General features: G+C 49.0%; 1 protein-coding gene across 3 annotated transcripts in view; it reads right to left on the reverse strand.

The window, feature by feature from the left end:
* Positions 1-837: 837 nt before the first annotated feature.
* Positions 838-25,260, reverse strand: part of CTDSPL2 (CTD small phosphatase like 2) — a 33,394-nt gene continuing 8,971 nt past the window's right edge. The window contains exons 1-13 of one of the 3 annotated variants that reach the window (XM_053988557.1): positions 18,677-18,747; positions 15,319-15,527; positions 13,698-13,836; positions 12,617-12,766; positions 11,960-12,172; positions 10,685-10,763; positions 10,312-10,423; positions 9,381-9,467; positions 7,458-7,520; positions 6,754-6,833; positions 4,891-5,017; positions 4,551-4,646; positions 839-1,882 (exon numbers count right to left, since the gene is read on the reverse strand). In XM_053988557.1, the coding sequence (XP_053844532.1) occupies positions 1,790-1,882; positions 4,551-4,646; positions 4,891-5,017; positions 6,754-6,833; positions 7,458-7,520; positions 9,381-9,467; positions 10,312-10,423; positions 10,685-10,763; positions 11,960-12,172; positions 12,617-12,766; positions 13,698-13,836; positions 15,319-15,510 (1,431 nt within the window). In that variant the 5' untranslated portion in view covers positions 15,511-15,527; positions 18,677-18,747 and the 3' untranslated portion in view covers positions 839-1,789. Of the gene's footprint in view, positions 1,883-2,083; positions 4,116-4,550; positions 4,647-4,890; positions 5,018-6,753; positions 6,834-7,457; positions 7,521-9,380; positions 9,468-10,311; positions 10,424-10,684; positions 10,764-11,959; positions 12,173-12,616; positions 12,767-13,697; positions 13,837-15,318; positions 15,528-18,676; positions 18,748-25,260 lie in introns of those variants that run through there. The other 2 variants (XM_053988560.1, XM_053988558.1) reach the window with 2 other exon arrangements.

The raw sequence follows: 25,260 nt of genomic DNA on the forward strand, positions 1-25,260 counted from the left end.
CCCCCCGTGTCCTACGGCACGGAACAGAGGAACGCGGGAATTGTTCGCTTTTCACTCCCGGCTTCTGCGAGAATCCCGGGAAGTGGAAAAGGAGGATAGACTTTGTCTGAAGATAATAAATTTAGAACGTGTCTTTCGTAAACCAAATCAATGATCTCTGTATACGCCTGTATAAATCACACGCACAAGGGAAAACACGAAGAAAAAATAGAGACTTCCAAAATTCTCATCCTTTTCCTGTTCTTCTCCATTGTCCAGACAATATAAATAATAACAGAGCTATACCTATGGATCAAACAATGTCACAAGTTATATCCTCACCAAGTCACAGCCTCAGGGTGCTGTGCAGACAATCACAAAATCACCAGGAATTGTGCAGCAATTTGGAATACGTTAATACTGGGATACGTGATTTGGAATTCTAAGGAATTACACAGAACATTTAAATTTTTCCTCAATAGTAAAACGCAGACACGACTTCTTCCACTTCAAGGCTGAAAACTGACAGGAGCAATGTCTTGACTTACAGAAAGCTGAGGCTCAGTGAAGGATGATACCAGCTAAAAATCATAAAAACAGGATCCAGAGCATAAGTATTTAATGAAATCTTTGTGCTTCTGTAGACTAGAAATGATTGCAGAAGAAACAGAAATCCACAGCACAGGACTTCTCTTCCCATCACATTTAACAAGGTTCGGCCCCATCAGTACAATGACATTTTTGCAAGAACAAAAACTCCTCCTCCTCCTCCTCCTCCTCCTCCTCCTCCTCCTCCTCCTCCTCCTCCGCTCCCGGGTCCCTCCTGCCCCGGGGCTTTCCAGGCCGGCCCTGGAGCTGCGATGTTGGCCAGGGCAGGGCAGGGGACGATGCCGTGCAGGGCTTTTGTCCCCGCCCAGGGTCGGTTCCACATTTCAGGGCTCTTCCCGAACCCCTCCGTCCCTTCACTGGCGCCTTCCGCTGGCAGCACGCGTGGTTTGGGAGATTCCCAATCCAGTCCGGGCACGTTCGGGCTTCCTGCCACATTCAAAAGCAATGGAAATCGTCAGGTGGGGTGGATCCAAGGCGGGGGAAGCAGGAGCACCGAGGCGAGGGCCATTCCCGGGAAAACAAAGGCCTGAACAGGTACTGCCACCAAAGGGCTGCGAGGTGCGAGGGAGCTGCCAGAACCAAGGGGCTCCAGCCTGGAACAGAATCCACGGGGACACGGAAAGCAGGTGACCACAGCCCAGCACAGACCACAGAGGAAATCATTCAGAACCTTGGAAACAGGACGTGGTGCTTTCCATAAGGAGAAAGCCACGCTCCGTAAGGAATCGGTGATCCAGCTGCACGGTGCCCTGCTCGGGGGGCACGGGCCACACTCACACCTGGCTGAGCCTGCCCCGGGCACGGGGGCGGCTTTGGGGGCACAACCCGACCCAGAGCTCGGCACAGGAACAGGGAGCTCCCCCTCGAGATGAACACGGCAGAAATAAAACCTGCGGATGCAAACCCTGCTCCACACCAGAGAGGTTTGCAGGAGGCAGGAGCACTCTGCAGAGTTCAGTGATAAACACCAGGCTTGCAGCAGAGGAAAATATGAATATTTAATGTGTTTACTAAGAAGCTCTGTCAGTCCCGTTGTGCACCCATGCAGAACTGCATCCCCTGGTTTACATTCGGGTTTCCCTCGCGGATCTGACGGGCACAGCGCACACGCAGCTGGAAAGTGCAACATGCCTTTGGTTTCCTCAGCTCTGGAAGCACTTTTGGAATGGCTGGAGCCGCAGAGGACCTGGGGGTAAGGATGTCACTGGAACAGGTGAACATCCCAGCACAGCTGGACAAGGCCACGAGCTAAAGCTGGGCTCCTCCTGGCAGGTCCGTGAATTTCACAGCAGTTCTGTGGGGTGGAGGAAATCGGGAGGAATCCCCCGTTAGGCAAAGCTTCAGCAGGGAGCTGAAACCCCTCAGATTCAGATTTACACGGCGAGGAACGAGTGAGGAATGGCTGCAAACCGAGGGGCAGCTGCACACAAGCTGCCCCCTCCGGAGTCCATCCATCCATCTCTCCACCAGGGGACACGGCTGCACCAAGCAGATGTAAAGGTAACGTTCTGTACATTTTATTTCAATAAAGACATAAGACAAACAGCGTAAAGATGCCCAGATGCCCTAAAGATAAATACATTTAAAAGATTCTCATTAAAATGAATCTGTAGTATTTCTTTCCTGCAAGCAAAATACCTTTCTTTAAATACAAAAAAAATCAGTATTCTGAATTGCAAATGTTTTCACTTTTTTTTGCAGAAAATCTGCCATGATGATTTTGTTTTTTAATGAATAAGGATTTTCCACAAAACAGGCTTGCTCTACATGCTAAGTTTTAACAGTTCAGTGACACCATGTGCTAGCTACATACACAACAGATAATATAGTAAGAAAACACTCAACCTGATGAAAAGTTAAAATCTTCATTAATACACTGGAAAAAGTTGACATAACTCATGCCTTTTAAAATCAAAAATACAAAAATTAAATGTTTTGCTAAAAAGATTTTCCTTATTTTAAGGACTCATTTGAAAATGAAGCTGCATGTAATTTGTACAATAAAATTGTACAAGTAAACAGGTAATATACATAAAAAATTAATTGACATACTTCTCAATTATCAGCTGTCCACCTTTAATTTCCAATACTGTACTTTCTTATCAAGCATACAAAATAGCAAACTTCTCTTTAGAAAAAGTGCCGTTCTGTGACATCTTTTACACAAAACCAGTCCGAGCCTGTGGCGTGGTAATGCAGTCGAGAGGCAAAGCTTCCTAACTCGTACAAGTTCTACCTTCCACAAAAAAGCCTCCGGGAAAGGCGGCTCCCACCGCTAGAAAAACATCCCCTCCGGGGCGCTGCATTAGGAGCCAGGGCCGGGCTGCTCCCTCGGAAAGCAGCGGGATGCAGGGCAGCCCTGCCCCGGAGAGGAGCCGGGAGTGTCACAGGAGCCCTGCCCGGGGCCAGCAGGAGCAGCCTGGCCACACCTGCCAGGTGAGCACGCCCGTCCTGCCCCTGCCCCTGCCCCTGCCCCTGCCCCTGCCCCGGGCCGGGCACAGCGGAGGGTGAGGTATTCCTTGTCCATCGTGGTGCCACTGCCAGCTGTGCTCTGTCCGCAGGACGTGCCGTCGCAATGCTTTAGGATATTCCCAATATTAGTAATTCTTGTCTTCGTCTTATCTAGCCAGTCTCTTGATTTTTTTTTTTTTTTTTTTTTTTTTTTTTTTGAAAAGGTTTCGACTACAGTAGAATATTACAGAAAGAAAATATAAATGCAGGGGGTTTTTTTGTTGGTTTTTTTTTTTTTTTTTTTTTTCCCCTTCCTAAATGAAACTTACGTGGGCTAAAACTAGAGAATATTTTTAAACAAATATACAGGATGCAGGCAGACAAAGCAGGGAAACGGCCAGCCAACTGTTTAATAAAAAACTAACAAAATTTGGCTATTTCCAGAAAAACTATGAAGCGCCTCAACTAAAAGGAATGCATAATGAAATTCTAATCTAATACAGGTCAAAAATGTAAAAAGGTTATAAACCTTAACAGGAAAAATAAAACAACTTTTACTGGCCATTCCTGTTGAAATGAGAATCTTAAAAGTAACAGAAAAGTGGCTACAAACCCACTTAGAGCACCGAACAGAGAGAAAATCCAAGTCCGTTTTCAATCTCTGTTGTATCATAAAATCCTGTGTTTCTACAGGTCAAACTGCTGGTGGCAGAAACAGAATTTTCTTTATAAACTGCAGATGTCCTGTACATAAAAAATTTCCTTGGAGTTGCACTAGTTCTAAAGACTTTTCTGTTCTAGCCTCCCTACTGCGGGTACTGGATTGTACTGATGGCGGCAACCTCAGGTGTAGAAAGTCTCTTTCTGTAACCCTTGATCACTGTTGGGCACCAAAGATAAGAAAAGCAAGACGGGGTACAAAAATGCAAAATTTCAACAGTAATGGCAATGTTTTGTATTAGTCCAACAGGGTCCTGCATTTCCTCCCCTCGGCAGCGAGAGCAAAGGCTTTAATCGGGGGGTAGCAAATCATGCAAGCGAAATCTGTCTCTGATGTGAGGTCGGACGTCTTCGTTCTGCGGGGGAAAGGGCAGGTTTAGGAGAATAAACACAGCCAGGAGCCCTCTGCAGCAGGGCTCCTTGCCTACCACCCCTCTCTGAAGAGAACAAACAGGAACCACGGATTATGCCATTGCAGAGACCCACAGAAATAACTGCCTAGCATCCACAACAGCCCAGGAGGGATTTATTGGCCTGTCAGGAACAGAGACACGCAGCCCAGCCAGCCACGGGCACCGTGGCATCAAAAATGCTCAGAGGGTCCCAGTTTCCTTACGACTGATGTCACAATCCCACAGCCCTGCGTGCTCAGCAGAGACAAGCCCCCTTGTGCTGTGTGAACACGTCCCTGGACCTTCACCAGCCTCAAGCTCAGTGACTCAGAAACCCTTAACAACAGGTGAAAATATCAAAGGAACTCACTGGCAGTTCTGGGAAAAGCAAACACTTACCAGCTCTACTAGTTTCTCCAGAAATGGAATCAACTTTAGGAGTTCATTATCATTTTTATCCATGAACCAGCTTTCTATAGGAATTCCATTGGAAAGCTGAAGTTAAAATACGAAAAAAAAACCAAAAAAAACATCAACACACAATTTATATTTAATTTATCTACAAATAAGACTTGTGAAATAGCATTTGGGGGGAAAATGTTTCCAAGTTAGAGATTCCTGAGTGTTTTTCCCCACAGTTTGGTTTGCAGGCTTCAACACAAAGCCCCGAACTTACATTTCCCTGTCCCCCCCAAGGAAGTTCTGCCCCCCTGAGGTGTCTCCTGCCCCAGCCCCTCACCTGGTAAGCAAAGGCTTGCGGTGAATTGTCGATGATGATGGTTTTGGAGAGGTCTCTGCCCAGGATGTTTAAATCCTTGATGTAGTTCCCTTGTACACACACACAATGCTCACGGAAGAGTCGATGCCTGTCGTTAAAGGAAAACACTGAGACCAAGGACAGCACCCACACTGCACCTGGCAGCTCTGCCAAGCAATACCCAGTTTTTTTCTCTTCCCATCTCCTGCTAGAGAATTGTGCCCTTTTTCTGTTCTCTTTAGAGCTTTTTATGGGTAAAATGCCCAGTTCAGGTGATTTTGCACTAACCCACTTCTGGGGTGGGGGTTTGCACTTATTCAGGCTCTTCTTTCCCACACAGGCCAACAAAGGGACCCCAAACACCCCAAGGATCTGCAAGCCTCAGGTGCTGCACAGAGCCAGTTTATTGGGGTTTATTATCCCTTTTTTCTGTCCCAGCCCTCACAGAACGGGGCCTCCCTGTGCCACCTCATGCCAGAACACAAAGTGTCACGAGGAATGTTTCCTTTCCTGTTACACCTCTGCTGGCAATTAACCTATTTCAGTTATTACACCTCAAAAAAAAAACCAAAAACCTCGGGGCCAGAACATCCCATCAGCTCCTTCCTTTCCCATTAGGGCCAAAACATCCCATTAGCTCCTTCCTTTCTAGGGTCAGAACATCCCATCAGCTCCTTCCTTCACCATCAGCCTGCTCCTGTGGAATTCATGACAGAAGGAATGGATGGATTGACTAAAAGGACTCCGATTGAAAACCCAGCAGGAATAAAACTCCCATTATTCCCTGGCATATCCACAGAACCATGAATTGTGAAGCAGGCAGATGTGGTGCTGCCCAGCCCCAGTGCAGAGCAGCCCCTTCCAGGCTGCCTGGGTGTTTAAAAGGAGTGCTCAGAGTGTGCCTAATTCCAGGCAGGAGCCGAGCTCCCCACGTTGCCATGGAGGGAAACGAGCTGCTGCATTTATATATAGAGTGTGAGTCACACGTGTGGGGCCTGACAGGCACCTGGGGCTGCTGGCAGAGCTGGGCCCAGTCAGCCCAGCCACAGCAGCCCCAGCCAAAGGCAGGCAGCAGGGAACAGCTCTGCAGGCTGCCAGCCCCTGCCCGCTGCTTGTGCTCTGCCCTGGGCCAGGAGCATCACAGCCCTGCACGCTGTGCAGGTGTCTGGAGGCAGCTGTGGCACGTGGACACAGCCCCACAGGGTGCTCTGGAGTGCCAGTGCCCTCCTGGGCACCATCCTCTGGGGTGGCACCACCAGGGAGGGCTTCCCTGGCCTGGACACCCCACACAGGGGAAAGCCCTGAGCAGAACCAGTTTGTGTCCAGCACTGCCAGGTACAGTCCCCTGCCAGGTGAGAGTGATGGAATTTCCTTCTGCCCTAAGGAACTGGAAAAGCCAAACACTTCCCAACAAAGCTCAGTACTGAGAAATGAAAAACCAAACCAGCTCCAATACAAAACCAACAGGCAAATGATTTTGTGATTGAATGAGAGTTAAAAGCATGCTGATTGTAAAAGCTATACAAGTCACAATTTATAATAAATAACTCAAGTTATTAAGTTTTAAAGTAATCAGGAACTCATTTAATTTCCTTTCTTTGCAGTGTGTATTCCAGAGCACATTTTTGATCCCCAAGAGGTCATTTCCCATGAGCCAACCTAACAGAGACTGAACAGGGGTTTTGGTCTGGGGTTATTTTATCACAAGGCACCAATTCCATCACTTCAGTCCATTTTTCTCCCTCTCTTAGCCCAGGCAAACCCCCAAGGGATCAGTCAGGGAGACACTGCAGTGAGTGGGCAGGCACAGGACTCAGTTTGCTCACGACATTGTTCTGGTTTTACCTGACCAGCTGCTTTTTGGGGTCCAGGATGTTCAACAACTTGTCTGCATACACCTTCTTAGAAGCAGTAAACAGAATGATCTGGGGATTGGAGGGGAAAAAGTCACCACTGGAGGTACAAGGAAGTGGATACAATTTAAAAATGAAATTCAAAGGTGGTTGTGGGAAATTATTTTGTAGAACATTTTTAAACTTTGATAGAAGGTTCTTATAGTGTGTATTTGTATGCAAACCTTGAGATAAGAAATGTTGACTTAGAAATGTTATGGAATAGGATAGATATTGTTCAGAGAGAAACGGAATTAGAAATAAGTTTTAAAAGGCGGTTTTGTAAATAAGATTCAATCTTTTTGAGAAATAGAATTATGAAAGATGTGTTGTAGCAAGATTTATGAGGGGTAATTTTAGATGATTGGTTTTAAGGTATTTATAGTATGGTGTGGGTAAAGTTGATAGGTTAAGAAATGCTTATAGTGTATTGTAATTAGGAAATAGTTGGGTTTTGACTGTAATGGTGTGAATTATAACATTTGTATTATTTTACTTTTTATATGAGATTGAGAATAGAATAAAAGTTTTTAAAACGTTTTTAAGTTGTTTTGAGTTAGGAAAGGGTTCAATCTGCTAAATTGGTGTTTAGTGTGAGGAATAAGGGTCTGACAGCTGCCAAGTGAAGAAGGGAGGAGGGGAGTCTGCCAGCTTTACCTCGTAGATCTGAGACATGCGCTCCAGGAACTCTCGGAAGAACGGCCTTAGCCGGACGTACACCTGCACAGAGAGGGGCTTCAGCCACAGGGCACTGCAGCAGCATGGGCACCAGCACGGGCACTGCACCCTTCCACCCTCCCACAGGGTCAGCACCACACAGAGAGGGGCTTCAGCCACAGGGCACTGCACCAGCATGGGCACCAGCATGGGCACTGCACCTTCCCACAGGGTCAGCACCACACACAGAGGGGCTTCAGCCACAGGGCACTGCAGCAGCATGGGCACCAGCAGGGCACCTGCACCCTTCCACCCTCCCACAGGGTCAGCACCACACACAGAGGGGCTTCAACAACACGGGCACTGTACCAGCATGGGCACTGCAGCCTCCCACAGGGTCAGCACCACACAGAGAGGGGCTTCAGCCACAGGGCACTGCACCAGCATGGGCTCTGCACCAGCACGGGCACCTGCACCCTTCCACCCTCCCACAGGGTCAGCACCACACACAGAGGGGCTTCAGCCACAGGGCACTGCAGCAGCATGGGCACCAGCATGGGCACTGCAGCCTCCCACAGGGGCAGCACCACACACAGAGGGGCTTCAGCAGCACGGGCACTGCACCAGCACAGGTACCTGCACCAGCACGGGTACCTGCACCCTCCCACCAGGTCAGCACCACACACAGAGGGGCTTCAGCCACAGGGCACTGCACCAGCACAGGTACCTGCACCAGCCTGCAGCAGCACAGGCACCTGCACCAGCATGGGCACCTGCACCCTCCCACCTGCACACAGGGTCAGCACCACACACAGAGGGGCTTCAGCCACACAGCCAGCCTCCATTCTCCCACTAGGTCAGCACCACACACAAAGAGGGGCTTCAACAACACGGGCACTGCACCAGTACAGGTACCTGCAGCAGCATGGGCACCTGCACCCTCCCACCAGGGTCAGCAACACAAAGAGAGGGGCTTCAGCAACACAGCCAGCCTCCATCCTCCCACCAGGTCAGCACCACACACAGAGGGGCTTCAGCCACAGGGGCACTGCACCAGCACAGGTACCTGCACCAGCACGGGTACCTGCACCCTCCCACCAGGTCAGCACCACACACAGAGGGGCTTCAGCAGCACGGGCACTGCAGCAGCACGGGCACTGCAGCAGCACGGGCACTGCACCAGCACAGCCTGCCTGCAGCCCCCCACCCCGCACACAGGGTCAGCACCCCACACACACAGACAGCAGGGATCAGCTTCCTGGCTAACAGCACCCCAGGAATGCTCCAGCAGCTCCCAGCCTGAGCAGCTCAGAGGGAGCAGTAACACACTGACATCAGCCTTAACATTCTGCTGGGAAATCGGATGGAATTAGGAAAAAAATGACTAAAATACAGAAGTTGGACAAATCTCTACGTTAAAGATGAAACTGGTCGCTTTGATCAAACACCCTGACTCGGCTCTCACCAGCAGGGCAGCACCAGTTCAAGCCCTGGATACAAGAAATAAATCCTGTTCTTAATAACCACCAACAACTACCTGAGCCTGGGGATGCCAGAGTGATTTTAAAAAAGGCTTCAGCTGTTTCTATATTTCCATAAACTCAACCACCACCTGCACAGAACTGCACACACACAGAAACCATTCCCTGTAAGGAATTGTGGAGTCACAAGAGGCCCCAGCCAGGAGGGCTCTGCCTCCCTCTGACTCCAACAGAGGATTTGGGCTCACGGGGAGGAGCTGCAAAGGGGAACAGCTTCAGTGAATACAAAATTTTCCTGCCAGATCTGACACCTGCAGTTTATCACCAGACAGGTGCAAAATGCCAGGCTGCTGCTTCTCCCTCTTCAAACAAGCTGAGAAGAACGACACACAGCAAGGATTCCCACAAAACAAAATCAAAAAGCTGGTGTTTCTCTGTTTACCTGGTAAATGACATCTTGAAAAAGAACTGGAAAAGTGAGTGCAGCATCTTCTAATTCGTTTAGACTACAGTGCACTAATGTTTCATCCTAGAGAAAAAGTTACATGAAAAAAAGAAAAGAGTGTGAAAAAACAATGTAGAAAACAAAAGTTGTTTTCTGCATTTTATGTTCATTTTAAAGCAGGTTTATTTAGAATGGAAACTGTACTTTTGTGCAAGTGCTGTCAAGATTGAAGAAGATTCTTAGGATGAATAAAACACTCTGTTATTTTTGTATTTTTTAAAAATCTTCTCTAAAGCTGTGTGCTGGGGGTATAGTTACAAGGAGATATTTTATTTTGTAGGCTCTTCTCTCATTCAGTTCCAGCCTGTATCTTTCAGTGTGGATAATCCACCCATTCCTATGATCACAGGGATGGCCCAACTGATGCTGCTCAAAAAATCACACCACCATTATCAGGGTCTAAAACAACTTTCAAAAGAGAGACACTGAAACAAATCATCATAAAGACAAATATATCTTACAAGAGTATTTCAAAAAGTGGATTTGTGCCCTTTAAGAATGTTCTAAAAAGTAAAAGTTTAAATTTTCATCAATCTTGATGAAAGACACTCATAACTGAATTTTCCTATTTATTCCCCCTCATTTTTTCCCACCCTGGATTTAGGGAAGCTTTATGGGAACAGATAAATGTTTGAGATGGTAAAACTGTAATGCTTTTCTTTTTTTAAAAAGCAGGATGCAAGTATTTGACAAACACAGCTCACATTCTATTCCTACCACAATTAATTCTTTTTCAACTATTTTTAACTAAAATTATGCAACATTCAACAGTCTTTGTCTAAAGCAAGCACAACTGATTTCCACAATGAACAAAATAAGGGAAATGCTCCATCCCCCTGCTCTGGTTTGTGTTTATAAAGATATTTACCAAGTCTAGAACTAATGAGAACTCTGGTGTGCTTCTGGTTTTCAGTGGGAGAGCTGGCTTCCTGTTCAGCTGCTCTTCTGTTAGTGGGGGGACATGTTTGATGAAATAGTATCTGAAAAGAATAGAGATTTTGCTGTAAAAATGTACATTATTGAACTGCAATGTTGTAGCCCAACTTAATATTTGAAATATTTAAGGCACAAGAAGTAAGGATTTTAAACTGAAAGAAACCCCACATGAGTATACACAATTTTTTTTTTAAGCTCAGAGCTTTTGGAGTTCATTATCGTAACATGAAAATGATCCAATTTAAATAGAAGCATCTTAATTCAACACCCCAAATGATTAATTTACTGTTTCCACTGGCACTTACGGATCAAAGACTTCCCAGTCCTCTTCATAGGTGGCTTCTGCATGAGCTGATGAGTAGCCACTGTCTGGAGATACTGGTGCTGAAATTCAACGAAAATGACCAAAACAAAAAATAAAACAAAAAACCACAAGAGCTGGTCTTATTAGTGCAGTTCTTTAAAGTGACAATTTGCACTCGAGACACGAGGGAGGAAAACAGTGGCAAAGCCTCCCTCCAGCCCCAGCTCCCCTGCTCAGAGGTCACATTCACCCCCTGCTGCAAAGCTGCTCATCTGCCAGAGCCTGGAGGTCTGGGGAGGGTTTACTTCAGGATTTGATGCTGCCCATGCACACAGAGGCTGCATTTTTGTCAAAAAAAAAAGATGTTGTCTTCTGAAGAAAATATGGAAAACGAATGGAGGATCTGTGTGTTTCTCATTTGCCATGTTGTTCTAATACAAGACATCAAAATGTAGCCAACTTCTCTTTGGAGATCAGCAAGTGCAGAGTGTGCAAGTTCAGTGTTAACAGTAATTCCTTTCCTCTGGAATCTCTGCTTCCATGGGAAGAAGAGTTATGAGGCCACCTGAGTTACACCAGCAATAGCTAAGTCCTGCCAAAAATTGTGTCTTTGGTGCCTAAACCAGATTTGCCTACCAGCCATAAAAACCAGTATTAACATCGCTGGCACATCCCAAGGGAAGGAGGAGTCAGAGTCCCTGCCAAGGTGCTGGATTCCCTGGGATCAGCCCTTCCCTGTCCCCATGGCACAGTCCCTGTGCTGTCCCTTACCCAAAGGTGGGACAGGAGTCCCTGCCAAGGTGCTGTCCCTCCAGGATCACCCTTCCCTGTCCCATGGCACAGTCCCTGTCCCGTCCCTTACCCAAAGGTGGGACATGAGTCCCTGCCAAGGTGCTGTCCCCCAGGATCAGCCCTCCCTGTCCCATGGCATGGTCCCTGTCCCATCCCTTACCCAAAGGTGGGACAGGAGTCCCTGCCAAGGTGCTGTCCCCCCAGGATCCCCCCTCCCTGTCCATGGCATGGTCCTTGTCCTGTCCCTTACCCAAAGGTGGGACAGGAGTCCCTGCCAAGGTGCTGTCCCCCCAGGATCCCCCCTCCCTGTCCCATCCCTTACCCAAAGGTGGGACAGGAGTCCCTGCCAAGGTGCTGTCCCCCCAGGATCACCCTTTCCCTGTCCCCCAGCACAGTCCCTGGCCCGTCCCTTACCCAAAGGTGGGACAGGAGTCCCTGCCAAGGAGCTGTCCCCCAGATCCCCCCTCCCTGGCCCGTCCCTTACCGGTGAGCGGGGGCAGGTCGCGGTCCCCCGGCTCCTCGGGGTCCCCCAGGCCGTTGTTGACGGCCCTGCCCTGCGCGCCGGGCGCGGGGAAGGCGGCGCCGTTGGTGGAGGTGCCCGTGCTCGTGGTGATCTCGTCCACCTGCTCCATGTCCAGCTGCTTCACGATCTCCTCAGCCTCCACGGCCTGGCCCGGGGAGTCGGAGCCCGACGTTCCTGAGGGACATTCCCAAACAGCCTCACCCTCAGGCCGAGCCCCCGCCACAGGGCTCGCACTCCTCAGCAACCTCAACACACCGAGCCTCAGAAAAACTGCAGCTATCTGCACGGATTCATGGCACACAAGTAAGAACCAAACCGCAGACCATGGCAATGACTTTAAAGCATGTCTGGGACAAGGAATGTAATCCCTTTGTTTTTTCCTTCCCCTTATTTTTTTTTTTACTGAAAGGTGCACCACTAAATACAGCTATGAAAGAAATGCTCTAATGCTTGTAAGCTTCTTTCATTAACCATCAACCCATCCAAGAATGAAGGAGCCTTTTACCTGGCAGCAGCAACTCTTGGTTTGTAAACCAGCATGAAAAGTGCACCGTCACTCAAAGCAGCTATTTCGTACACTCTCAGCTTTAAACTAATTGCTTTTTGAATAATACTCACCATTTTTATTTGCTGGTGAAAAAAAATTGAAAACGGGAGAAAATATGGTTCCCAGTAACGTTGTTCGTGGGGGACTGCCTGTGGTGGGGTTATCTTCCAATTTTCCATTTTGCTTTACGTGTTGGTTCGTCATCTCATAACTTCCAGCTTCTGGAAGAGAAAAAAGATGAGTTTTAACACCAGTCAGCCGGGCTTCAGGTGCCTCTGCTCCGTTATGGTCAGCATTTGCTCTCTAGGGCTGTACTCTTGTTCATGGCTCAGCTGGGGCCATGAGAGTCTGCAACTTTCTACCAGCACAAACCCAAAATGTCCATTCTGAGCACCCTCAGAAGCTTCTCTCCAGATGGGGCAGCAGCCCCTGCTCACACAAAGAGCACAGGTGTAAACCCTGGCAGTGATTTGGTGGAGGCAGCCCCGGAGCTGCCAGTGCCAGGACTCCACTAGAGGGAGGCACGAGAAAGGGTCACAGCTCCCTGGCTGAGCCTCCTGCTGCTCCAGAGCCCAGCGATTGCTCCTCTCCACACACACACAGAGGCACAGGCACAGCTGGAAGGGAAAGGATCGCCAGCTGCTATCACACAGGACAGAATTAAATGAACACCCACGTTCCAGAGCTGACACGTAACAAGGGCCATCTCAACTCAAATCCCCATCTCACAACTCTGACAGAAACCTGCCTGTGTTTGACAAGTGCTCTCAGCATCTAAGGACACCTGCTTACTTCCACAGAGGTCAGGAGTTGGGAGGTCATGTTTCCCTTTTATTTGTGAGAAAACGGGAGAAGAGCTAAATCAAATTATTATAGGACTTTCAGAATAATAATTAAAAACAAACAAACAAAAAAAAGTTAAATTAGTTCCAAAGTAGCTGCTGCTGATCCAAACTGTTCTCACAGAGACACAGTGGAAGCGTCTGGGGGGGATGGAAGTGTTGCTCACACCCCTGGAAATCCTGTTTTGCTGTGATCAGCCCTGAAGCCAGGCAGAGCCCAGCAACCTCTCGTGCTGCAGCACGGCCTGGAGGAGTGCAGGGCTGGGAGATGGCAGAGATGGCAGAGCAGGGCAAGCGGGCATTTACCAACCTCCGTTCAGCTGACTTTTCCGCCGCACGCGCGAGAGCTGTTTGTTGGGCTTCTCTCCTGTCTGGGGGGTGGAGGTGATCAGGTTGTTATCGATATCCCGCTCAATCCGACTCCTCTTGGGGGGATTTTCTCTTTCTTCCTTAAAACAGAAAAGAGGGAAAACACAAACGTGCTGAGCAGGGCCTTTTTCCGTGGAACAGAGCAGAGAGTGTCATCTCCTGGAGAAAGCTCGCCAAAGATCCCTTTACTGCTCCACTTCCAGGTGCAGAACGTGCAACAAGAGTCTGGCCAGCTGGGATTTTACATCAGCTTAAACTAAGTCAAAGTATGGGGAATGAAAACTCTACATGGAGCTGCTGTAGCAGAAGAATTGTCTTTACAGCCAATCTGTAAATATTCCAGTGCTGCAGAGGCTGGGAAATGCAGAGACAAAGCAACTAAAATTACCTGAAACTTGATTTCTCTGCCTGCTAAATACACAGGAGGTGAACTGCCCAACAATATCCAGTGTGACAATCCGTATCAGTACAGGGCAAAACTGAGCTGTGAAAAATCCAAGGATTCTCCTTACCTGGGAATAAGTGACTGCAGCACCCATGGGAATGAGACAGAATCAAACAGTTTTGCACATCTTCTGTGCATGGCTGTATGTGCAGGCACACGCTTATGGCAGGTTTCTTACCCTTTTCCCCCAAAACACCTACGTCAAGTCGATAAAATGTTGAAATTTTATCAGATTTTTATTTATCACAGAGCTGATCTGGGATACATTGTAAATTAGTTCTGACTTCCTGGATACTCTTCTTGCGAATCTGCAGTTACATAATGGCAGTATCTGAACGGCTGGGATGGATGATGTGGGGGTTTTAACTGGCCTCCATCTAGAGAAAAAAAGCCAGTTTTTGAAGTAATTGCAAGGTTACAATCAGCCTATCAAACTTTATATATATATATTTTAATATTTTTTAATATATATGTGTTTGTATATATATATTTTTCACTCTCAAATGTCCATGCAGCACATGCAACAGGTGTTCACATGTGCAGATGAGTAAAGCTCAGCTTTCTAGCTGCACCAAGACATGAGATTTCATGGTTTTCCCCAGCAAGATCTGCGTGTGATGCTCCAAGCAGGGAAGTGCTCACTGCAGGAATCCCTGAGCACCTGCATCAATTCCATGGCACTTGGATTTGTGAGGTTTGACCTCCATTGATTAAATGACTCCTAAGCAATTTTGAATAAAATTGCCAGAAATAGTCAAGAAATTAATGCTTGCAGACTGGCTTTTCTGAGTTGTTAGTAGTGGTAATTCCTTTAATCTGGATCCAAGGGATCCTTAAAATAGAAATTAAGAATGTACTGAATTTATTTGACATTTTCACAAAGAAACACCAGGCAATAAAGCCTGTGATTTATTGGACTGTTAAATACACCTACAATTGACTCCTGAAGGTTTCAAAGTCTGCTTTACCTGACACAACTCACAGGCACTTGTTGCCTTCCAACTCTTTACGTTTTGCTTCCACCACACGATTAATTCTTAACAGAACTGGTTTTCAATCAGACTTGAGCTGATTATGACCCACTTGAAAGCAAAGCAGGGGCCTGCAGGCGGCGTACCTTGGGTGTGCTTCCTTTAATGAACTTTTTGATCGAAGACAAGAGGCCTGTCTCATTTTTGGGTGGCTTTCCCCCGCCGCCGGGTAAGGGCTCCTCCACCTCCGAGTGTTTCCGCTTGGCCCGCAGCGCCCGCTGCGTGTGGAGCTGGTTGGACTGCTGGGAAGCTTTCCGTGTCCTCAGCCTCATCTTCATGGGTACCACATGGAAAGCTACAACGGGAAAAAGCAGGGATCCCTCACTGAGGAAAGGTGATAAAGCTGCAGCTCCCGACTGGGAAGAGCGACGTGAGGCTGGTGGCGCTCAGGGAGAGCACAACGCTGCCAGGGGAACAAACCATGGAATCTGGCCGTGGGTACAGCACCCAGCACACCCAGGGGTACAGCACCCAGCACACCCAGGGGTTCAGCACCCAGCACCCAGCACATCCAGGGGTACAGCACCCAGCACCCAGCACACCCAGGGGTACAGCACCCAGCACCCAGCACACCCAGGGGTACAGCACCCAGCACATCCAGGGGTACAGCACCCAGCACACCCAGGGGTACAGCACCCAGCACCCAGCACACCCAGGGGTTCAGCACCCAGCACATCCAGGGGTACAGCACCCAGCACACCCAGGGGTACAGCACCCAGCACCCAGCACACCCAGGGGTACAGCACCCAGCACATCCAGGGGTACAGCACCCAGCACCCAGCACACCCAGGGGTACAGCACCCAGCACACCCAGGGGTACAGCACCCAGCACACCCCTGAGCCTGGCATAGCCCTGGTACAGCACCCAGCACACCCAGGGGTACAGCACCCAGCACATCCATGGGTTCAGCACCCAGCACATCCATGGGTTCAGCACCCAGCACACCCAGGGGTTCAGCACCCAGCACACCCAGGGGTACAGCACCCAGCACCCAGCACATCCAGGGGTACAGCACCCAGCACCCAGCACATCCAGGGGTACAGCACCCAGCACATCCAGGGGTACAGCACCCAGCACCCAGCACACCCAGGGGTACAGCACCCAGCACACCCAGGGGTACAGCACCCAGCACCCAGCACACCCAGGGGTTCAGCACCCAGCACACCCCTGAGCCTGGCATAGCCCTGGTACAGCACCCAGCACACCCAGGGGTACAGCACCCAGCACACCCAGGGGTACAGCACCCAGCACCCAGCACACCCAGGGGTACAGCACCCAGCACACCCAGGGGTACAGCACCCAGCACCCAGCACACCCAGGGGTACAGCACCCAGCACACCCCTGACTCTGGCACAGCCCTGGTTCAACATCCAGCACATCCCTGACTCTGGTTCAGCACCCAGCACGTCCCTGAGCCTGGCACAGCCCTGGTTCAGCACATCCCTGAGCCTGGCACAGCCCTGGTTCAACACATCCCTGAGCCTGGCACAGCCCTGGTTCAGCACCCAGCACATCCCTGACTCTGGCACAGCCCTGGTTCAGCACATCCCTGACTCTGGCACAGCCCTGGTTCAGCACATCCCTAAGCCTGGCACAGCCCTGGTTCAGCACATCCCTGAGCCTGGCACAGCCTTGGTTCAACATCCAGCACATTCCTGACTCTGGTTCAGCACCCAGCACATCCCTGACTCTGGCACAGCCCTGGTTCAGCACATCCCTGAGCCTGGCACAACCCTCCAGCTGGGGCAGGCAGGAAACCCCGACCTGCTCAGAATGGCAGAGCTATCTAGGGTGGAAAGCACCTCTCAGGTCATCGAGTCCAACCTGAGAACAATCACACCTTGTCAACCAGCAGGGTGTCACCTGCCCTGATGAAAGCATTGATTGTAGGGTGCCTGCTGTCTCCAGCCCCAAATCACCCCAGTCCGTGACCCAGGAAGTTCTCTCCTCTCTCTGCTCCTCAAAATCCCTCACTGCAAGTCTCCACATCAAACTCGAGATGAGGCATAAATCTAATTTCCTGAAGAAGGAAGCATGAGCCTGTGCACTCAGGGTGGGTGAGGACAGAGCAGCTCTGCACAGGAACCCAAACTGAGCTTCAGTGCAGCTGAGTGTGGGAATCACACCAGACCTTGGGAACACTCAGGCAAGGGCAGTATTCATTAAAGCAGAGTAAAAGGCCATTCCAGGGAATGCATCCCATTTATCTCCAGCCTCCAAGTGGGCTGCTGGTATTGTCACACCGAGCCTCAATGTCACTGTTCTCTGGGCTGGGGACGTGCCCTCTGCAGCTGCCTGGAGCTGGGCTGCTTTGAAGGGGACTCCTCGTGCTTAAAATCATGTTTATGATGGATCAGGAGCAGAAAAATGAAGTAGCAAGAAATCCATCTGAGGTGTAATGCACAGAAATACTGGAAATAAAGTAATTTGCCTTTCCTAGCTGAAATAATGACAAAAAACAGGTTTTAAAAGAAATTGTATGCTTATCACTACAGGAATCAGTGCCTGCCTTTCTGGAGTCCATTTAGTGTAGATCTGATTGCTGCATAGACAGAATAAATACAGCATTTAACACCTAAGTTGCCTTTCTGGAGTCCATTTAGTGTGGATCTGATTGCTGCAGGGACAGAATAAACAATCTGCAACATTTAACATATAAGTAATGTCACAACAGGTATGTTGCTTAGGAAAAGGCAATGGTGGCACTGGGATGAGTCACAGACAGGGAAGCACTGATAACGCTTTTGAAAACCTGTTACACAGCTGTGTTTGTTCCCAGGTAAACCTCAGTTCTCACACAAAGGTGCTGCAGCTAACGAGGAATGACCCAAGTACTGACACTGCTGTCAGGCTTAGCAAGGCAAGTGCTCTGTGGGCACTGCTGAAACGTGATGTTACACAGAATTGCTACATGGAATATTCACTGCACCTGCCAGCAAACACGGGCGTCATTTGCCACAGGGCCGTGCTCAGCACTTCCATCAGTGGTCAGTTCATCCCAACTGTCCCCAGCGCTGCAAGGCCACCTCTGCCCATGTCCCCATGTCCCCAGGGCTGGTAAATCTCTCCAGCAACAGCGTCCCCAGCACTGCCCTGGGCAGCTGTGCCACGGCTGGACAGCCCTTGCCATGATGGAATTTTCCTTGATGTCCAAGCTGAGCCTGCCCTGGGCCAGCCTGAGGCCGTTCCCTCTGCTCCTGTCCCTGTTCCCTGTCCCCAGCCCGACCCCCCGGCTGTCCCCTCCTGTCAGGAGCTGTGCAGAGCCACAAGGTCCCCCCTGAGCCTCCTTTGCTCCAGGCTCAGCCCCTTCCCAGCTCCCTCAGAAGCTCCTCACAGGATTTATGTTTCAGACCCTTGCCCAGGTCTGTTGCCCTTGTCTGGACACACTCCAACACCTCGGTGGCCTTGCTCCTGCTCCCTCCTCATTTCTTTCCCACACTTACTTCAGATCATCTCCTCCTCAGAGGCCTGAGCAGCTCACTGAGACAAGAGGGAAAATTCCTTCATTTTTATAAGTTTATAAGGGGAAACAGTGAGCACGCGAGCAATGCCAGGGAGTGTCAGTGGGTGACACAGCTGGACATCACACAGCCGTGGAGAGGTGGCTGCTGCACAGCGGGACAGGACAGCGACCAAGGGCAGCAGGAGGGCAGCAGGCAGCCCCGGGAGGCTCCAGCACTCACTGTGGTGCAGCCCCGAGCTCAGGAGGAGCCCCAGACCCTGCAGTGAGGTGGGCAGCGTGCGGGGGGCCATGGCACATGGAACAGGCAGAGCCAGCTGGCCTCTGTGACCTGCCAGTGATGTCACGGAGCCCCTGGGCTTGGGCAGGAGCGCTGAGAGCGCCGAGTCCGACAGCCCCCGTCCCCAGGTGCCACATCCACGGGGCTGTCAAACAGGGATGGGGACCCCACCACTGCCTGGGCAGCTGTGCCAGGGCTGGAGAACTCCCAGAGAAGAAATGTTCCCCAAAGTCCACCCTGAGCCTGCCCTGGCCCAGCCTGAGGCCGTTCCCTCTGCTCCTGTCCCTGTTCCCTGTCCCCAGCCCGACCCCCCGGCTGTCCCCTCCTGTCAGGAGCTGTGCAGAGCCACAAGGTCCCCCCTGGGCCTCCTTTTCTCCAGGCTGAGCCCCTTCCCAGCTCCCTCAGCCTCTCCTGGGGCTCCAGACCCTTCCCCAGCTCCGTTCCCTGCCCTGGACACGCTCCAGCCCCTCCAGGTCTCTCTTTTTGGGAGAGGCCCAGAGCTGTCCCACACTGGACGTGTCCCAGCAGTGCCACCTCAGGGGACGGGCACTGCCCTGGGCCTGTGCCCACGCTGCTGTACTGACCACATGAGACAAATGTGCGTAAAAAGGAATTAAAACTGCAAAACATGGAAAGGAGACAGACACTAGTGAAATTCCAATGTGGGAATGACAATATTACTTCAAATTTGCTATAGTATAAGTTGCCTGATTTTTCTAGAACTGAAACAACTATCAGTCAGACAAAAGATGAACCAACTAAATACTTGTCAGTGGTGAGTACACATTTATGCAGCAGGGAAACGCTCAGCTCCTCAGTGCAGCCCTGCCAGGGACTCCTTTGGCTCGCTGCACATGCTGGGTGTCAAGCCTGGGGTTATAAATATCTCTAATGGACTTAGCAACAGGTACCTACAATCCTCTCAGAGCCAGGAGTTTGCTTTCCTAGCCCTGGATCCAGTTGGTGGGAGAGTTTTTATTGAATTACAGTCGTGGTTCTTTCCCGAACCAGGCTACAAAACGCAGTCAAAATAATCAAGTCTAAACATGTAGGAGAATTTCCTTCCTCAGACCTGTGGGGTTTGGATTTCCCCAGCACGTGCCACCCCTGATGGGTTGACCAAGGACCTGAGGCCGGGCTGGCACTGCCACCTCCACTGGCTCAGGAAAACCAGCTCCCAAAACCCCTTCTCTCTCCAGTTACTTCTACACTTAGAGTGAACCCAGAAAGAGTGGGGGGGAAAAAGGGGAAAAACCTTGTTCTTCAAGAGAGAATTACATGGCAAAGAAGGGCTAAAAGGAATATCCACTCAATAATTTGTGGGACAGGAAAATAAAATGTAGGAGCTCTTAAAAAGCATCAGCTGAAGGAGCTATGGCTGTAATAAATTCCATTTTCCTGAGTCCAGACACACCAAGTGTCAGGCTCCCTACCTTGATAATACTGTTGTTATTCCATGGCCCAGGTACACTGTACTTACAGGAAAGAAATTCCTGTGAATGACTCATATTTCACACTGAGAGCACACCTCCACGGAATCTGCACTTAGGGATGGTTTATTTCCCACCACATATGACACTGCTGTTTTCTCTACTTTCCCCCAAACTATTAAAAGGAAAATTAGGTGAGGCACATCTAATTACAGGGTTTAGGGCTTTCTGATACAGGGAAAGGTTGAAGATGGTAAAAGAACAATGGTGAAGAACAATAGGAAGAGATTAGTGGCAAGAAAATTCAAAACTCTGGTGTTGAACAATTTCTCCATTCAGTTTGGCACTCAGGAATAACACTGAACTGCCAGCACAGAAATCAATCTGTCCCAAGCCTCCACACCACAGCAGCTCCAGAGCATTCAGACAACTTGAACATGCCCGGAGTGTGACTCTGGTGACAGCAACCCAGGAGGTGAAAAACTTCTAATTATTCATCCGGGGTTTTTCTTGAAACCTTTTTTACGCAAAGCCGAGAAAGTAAACTTTTTAACAAATTTAAAATGTTGAGCGTCAACACGTGGTGTAAATAGAGATGGAGACGTGACCAACTGCACAAAGCTGTGACCTGTCCCCACATTTCACAGCTGTGACAACTGAGGGGTTTGAAACGGAGGGAGTGGCAGGGTCGGTGTCCCTGTCCCTGTCAGCCCAGCTGACACACACCTCCCTGCTGAGATGTGTGTGCTTCTTTCAGTCATTGCTGGATCACCAGGCAGACCCACGAGGAACCAGGAGCAGATATTTTCTCGGTTTCCTTTCAGACAAGGCACGCCAGAGGTGTTTTGTCAGCACGTTTCAAGGCTGCGATGTGACCCAGATTTCAGGGTGAGAAGCAGCCCAAGGAGGAGGTGTGCTCCAGAGCTGGCTGGGATCCATCCCCACGGTGCTGGGATGCTTTCAGGAAAGCCAAAGCCCGAGCTGGGGACAGCCCTGAGCCCCACGGGAAGGAGGGACAGGCGGGCAGGGCTGTGGGCACACAGCAGCCATGGCCCCCAAAGCCAAGGGCAAGGATGGGCAGGTAAACCTCCACCCAGACAGGCCCCAAAGCCCTTCTTTGTTAGTTCAAGATGTTGAGACTCGTCCCCTTCAATGACTCTTTTTTAACCAACTTATTCTCCTTCCCCAGAAAAGTACAGCCATTTCATGTCACTCCAGCAGATGTATTTCATATTTTCCAATGTGCTGCTCTACTTGTCACTCTTCTCCAATCTTTAGGCATGTTTTTCTGCCACTGCAGAACTGAGAGAGCAATAAACCAGGAAAGCCTGACTCAAAGCAGTCTGGAAGTGATGCTAGTCTGGGGCAGGTGAAAGCAAAATAAGAAAGCACTGATTTATTAAAATATCAAACCACCCAATATGTACCATTCAGATGTTGGTGCTGGGTTATGAAATCTGGATAAATGTATAAAGCAACCACAAGGTCCATCAAAACAACAATAAGGAATTACAACTATCAAAGGCACCTCTAAATTCTCCCTGTTTCACTGAAAGCCCATTTTCTGCTCCTCCCCACCTTCCCAGGCACCAAATAATTTCCATCTGAAACAAAATCTTGCTTGAAATCCTTGCTCTTCAGTTGCCCTGTTCGAACCCTGATCCCTCAGGACCTTGTGCTCACTTCTACTCTCCCAAAGTTTGAGTATTGCCCCTAAAACAACCCCATCCTTAGGATGATTTGGCTAAAGAAGGATGGCAGCATTTTACAATTGGCCTCAACAGAAAATAGATCTTTTGTTCCTTTATTTTTCTGCTCCAGCCATCATATTTCTGTTTTGCTAGTGAGGCTTTGTTTTGATTATACCAAATGCATTTGGAACTGAAAGTTTATTCCCTCCCAGCCAAGAAATTTTTCTCTTTGCACTGAGGGTACACGCTGGTAATTAATTCAGGCTTTCCAGTTTGTGTCACACTAAGCAAGGAGGAAACTTGGAGAACTGGGGTAAGCACGGGACAGCAACCCTGAGAGCAGAACCCAAAACCTGCTGCAGAAAGAAGAGCCCATTTCCAACCTCTGGTGCTGCCAAGATGACAATCCCACATGAGTCACTCCAGATCCTGTGGGGCTCCTGAGAGCTGGGAGCTTGGGAGAGGAGAGTTTGCAGTGCTGGAGTTTCAGACGAGCAGGAACAGATTCCACAGAACCAGCACTGCTCCTGCTGGGATTCTGGGAGGGACCAGCTGTCCTCAGGCTCTCTGGACATTTAATCCACACTGCCAGGCACACTATTTATGGAAGTCAAGTCCCTGTTACAAGCCGTGGCATGGCCAGGTTGCAAACACTTCCTGAACAGACCTTCCGGGATGTGGGCTGAGCACAAAACAATCCCGAGGAGTTACTTGTGCTAATTGTTCAGCCCACCCACACCACTTACCTTTTTCATTAAAAAAACCACAGAAATTAGCAGATTAATAAGCTCGAGTAAGACTGTGTTGGACTATGGAAGCCGTGGAGTAACTCCTGTGTTAGTGAGGAGAATCTAGGAATTTCTGCACGGTCTGCACAGCAGCAGAGCTGCCTTTTGCTGAACTTCAGAAAACCTAATCCTGCTCCACTCCACCTGAATCCTCCCGGGGGATCACAGCCACAATCACGTATCCCACAGGACCTTGTCAGCTTGCTATCTTCTAAAGGGATAGATAAGGGTTCTGGCTGCTCCTCTGGCCTCAAAAATAGCAGACTATTTTTATTGCAGGATAAAGACTCTTTAAATGATAATATGATTCTCATTGCCCTGGCAAACACCTTCCTTGGTACACTGCATCCCTTCAGAACCTTTCACAAGAGGTTAAACTCTGCTCTCCCTTTGCACGGCGCTGCTTCCACGCTCTCCTCGCACCTGACTTCCCTGATTTAAAATAAAAAATCAACCACTGTGTTGTTAAAATGGGGGAAATTCCAGCACAGTCAGGATTCATATTACTCAGTGTCCAGACAAAGTTTAAACGAATCATTTTCCCTCATGAATACATGCTGAAATCCTGACTCTTTCATAGCCCATCCTGGCTTCTTTCTCGCATGGAAAACTTCATTCTTACAAAATTGCAAATCTGAGATTAATTTGTGCACGTACCTGAGTTAAAACTGACATGAAAATAAGTTCTAAAGGTTTAACAGCTGTACTCACTTGTGAGTGATACTATGCTTTTACCCTTAAAACATAATATTGAGACATGATGAACTTGAAACTTACCCAGTCTCAAAAACTTGCCTGAAATGAATTTCAGGGACCTGTCTGGTTCCGTCACAATGAAGCTATTTTATACATTTTATTTTCATTCTCTTTTTTTTACTCCCTGTTTTGTTTTGGGTGAAAAATCCACAAGAAAAAAACCAAAACAAAACAAAACCAACAACAACAAGCCTTGTTGCCTACTCAATGGAAAGTTATAGGAAGTTCCTGCTCAATATTCCAATAATACAAAGTATAAAAAGCACAAGCTACCAATGACAACAGAAATTTTTAGGGTAAAACTGCCTTGCATCCACACTGAAATGTTTCCAGTCGATTTCACCTTGAATTTCACTTCTTTCTTTCACAAGATAATCACCTCCAGGTTGGTCTAATGCATCTCTGTCACTTTGAGAGGCACAACATGTAATGAAATAAGAACTTCCTGGCTGTGAAGTGGCAGATTTGGCTCTGCAAACAGCCGGGGGATTGCTCTGCTGAGTGAGGAGATGGTGTTTGGCTCGTGCCTTGCTTTGGGAAGTTTCTGAGGGGCTTTTTGAGCTGGGAAAAGGGGGGCTCTGCACCTGTACCACAGACCCGTGTGCTGCAGAGGAAACCTGCGTGGCTGAGTGCCCCGATCCCCACACACAGCTCAAAACCTGCACGGAGGGATCCTAAACCAGAGAAATCAGCAGGAACAAGAAGTGCTGCTATCACCTGGGGGCTTACACGGCTGTTGGGTTTGTTTCCAGTCATTCCCCAGTATCAGGAGTGAGCCTGGCCTCTCCATCAGAAATCCCTGTGATGAAGGAAGCACCGAGCCACGTTCCAAAGCCACACAAGTGGTTCATTTATCACAATAAAAAGCAGCTACACTAGAATTTGGGAAAATTTTCCAGACACTGAGGAGACCTGAGTTAACTTAAATAACAAATTTCATGCACGTTACCTTAAATACCAAAGAAATATTTGAAAAAAGTTAGCTGCCACCTCTGTGCCGTGTGGTACATGACAGAGCACACATCACTTCTCACCAGCAGTGCTGAAGTGAACTCAGCAAAATTGTGGCAGAGTAGAAATGTTTTCCTGGAGGTGAAAGGAATGCTGTCTAATTCCCATTCCTCCTTTCCCTTCATCCCTTCCAGCCCTGCAGCTCCTTTGTCCTGACCCTCCAGCAAGCCATGTCTTCAGGCTGGAGCGTTTCCACATGGGAATAAAACATGTAACTCCTGGCCCAGGAAAGGACACCTACAGCACGGGCTTCATTTGCTCACTGCACTCCTTGATGGGCTCTGTCCTTCAGCACAGGAACACTGATCAGCTTTTCCTAGAGAAAATGAGGCTTATCCAGCTCTCTGTGTGTCTGTCAGTCCTCCCTGGGAAATGCAGAGCCCATGGACCAGCATCAACCCAACGTCACAGAGGAACAGAAATTTTAAATATACTCGGTTCCTACAAGGTGTCTGAAAGTTCAGACCTCTGTAGGTAAGACAGACCCTCCAAGCATGCCAAGTAAGCAAAAGATGGCCATGGCTCAGTCCTTACACACAGGCACATTCCACCGTGCTTCCTTGCTTAGCCCACTAAATATTTAAAAACATTCAAGTAGGAAAAAAATTCCT

Source organism: Vidua macroura, chromosome 12 (assembly GCF_024509145.1).
Source record: "Vidua macroura isolate BioBank_ID:100142 chromosome 12, ASM2450914v1, whole genome shotgun sequence".
In the NCBI taxonomy this organism is placed as follows: Eukaryota; Metazoa; Chordata; class Aves; order Passeriformes; family Viduidae; genus Vidua; species Vidua macroura.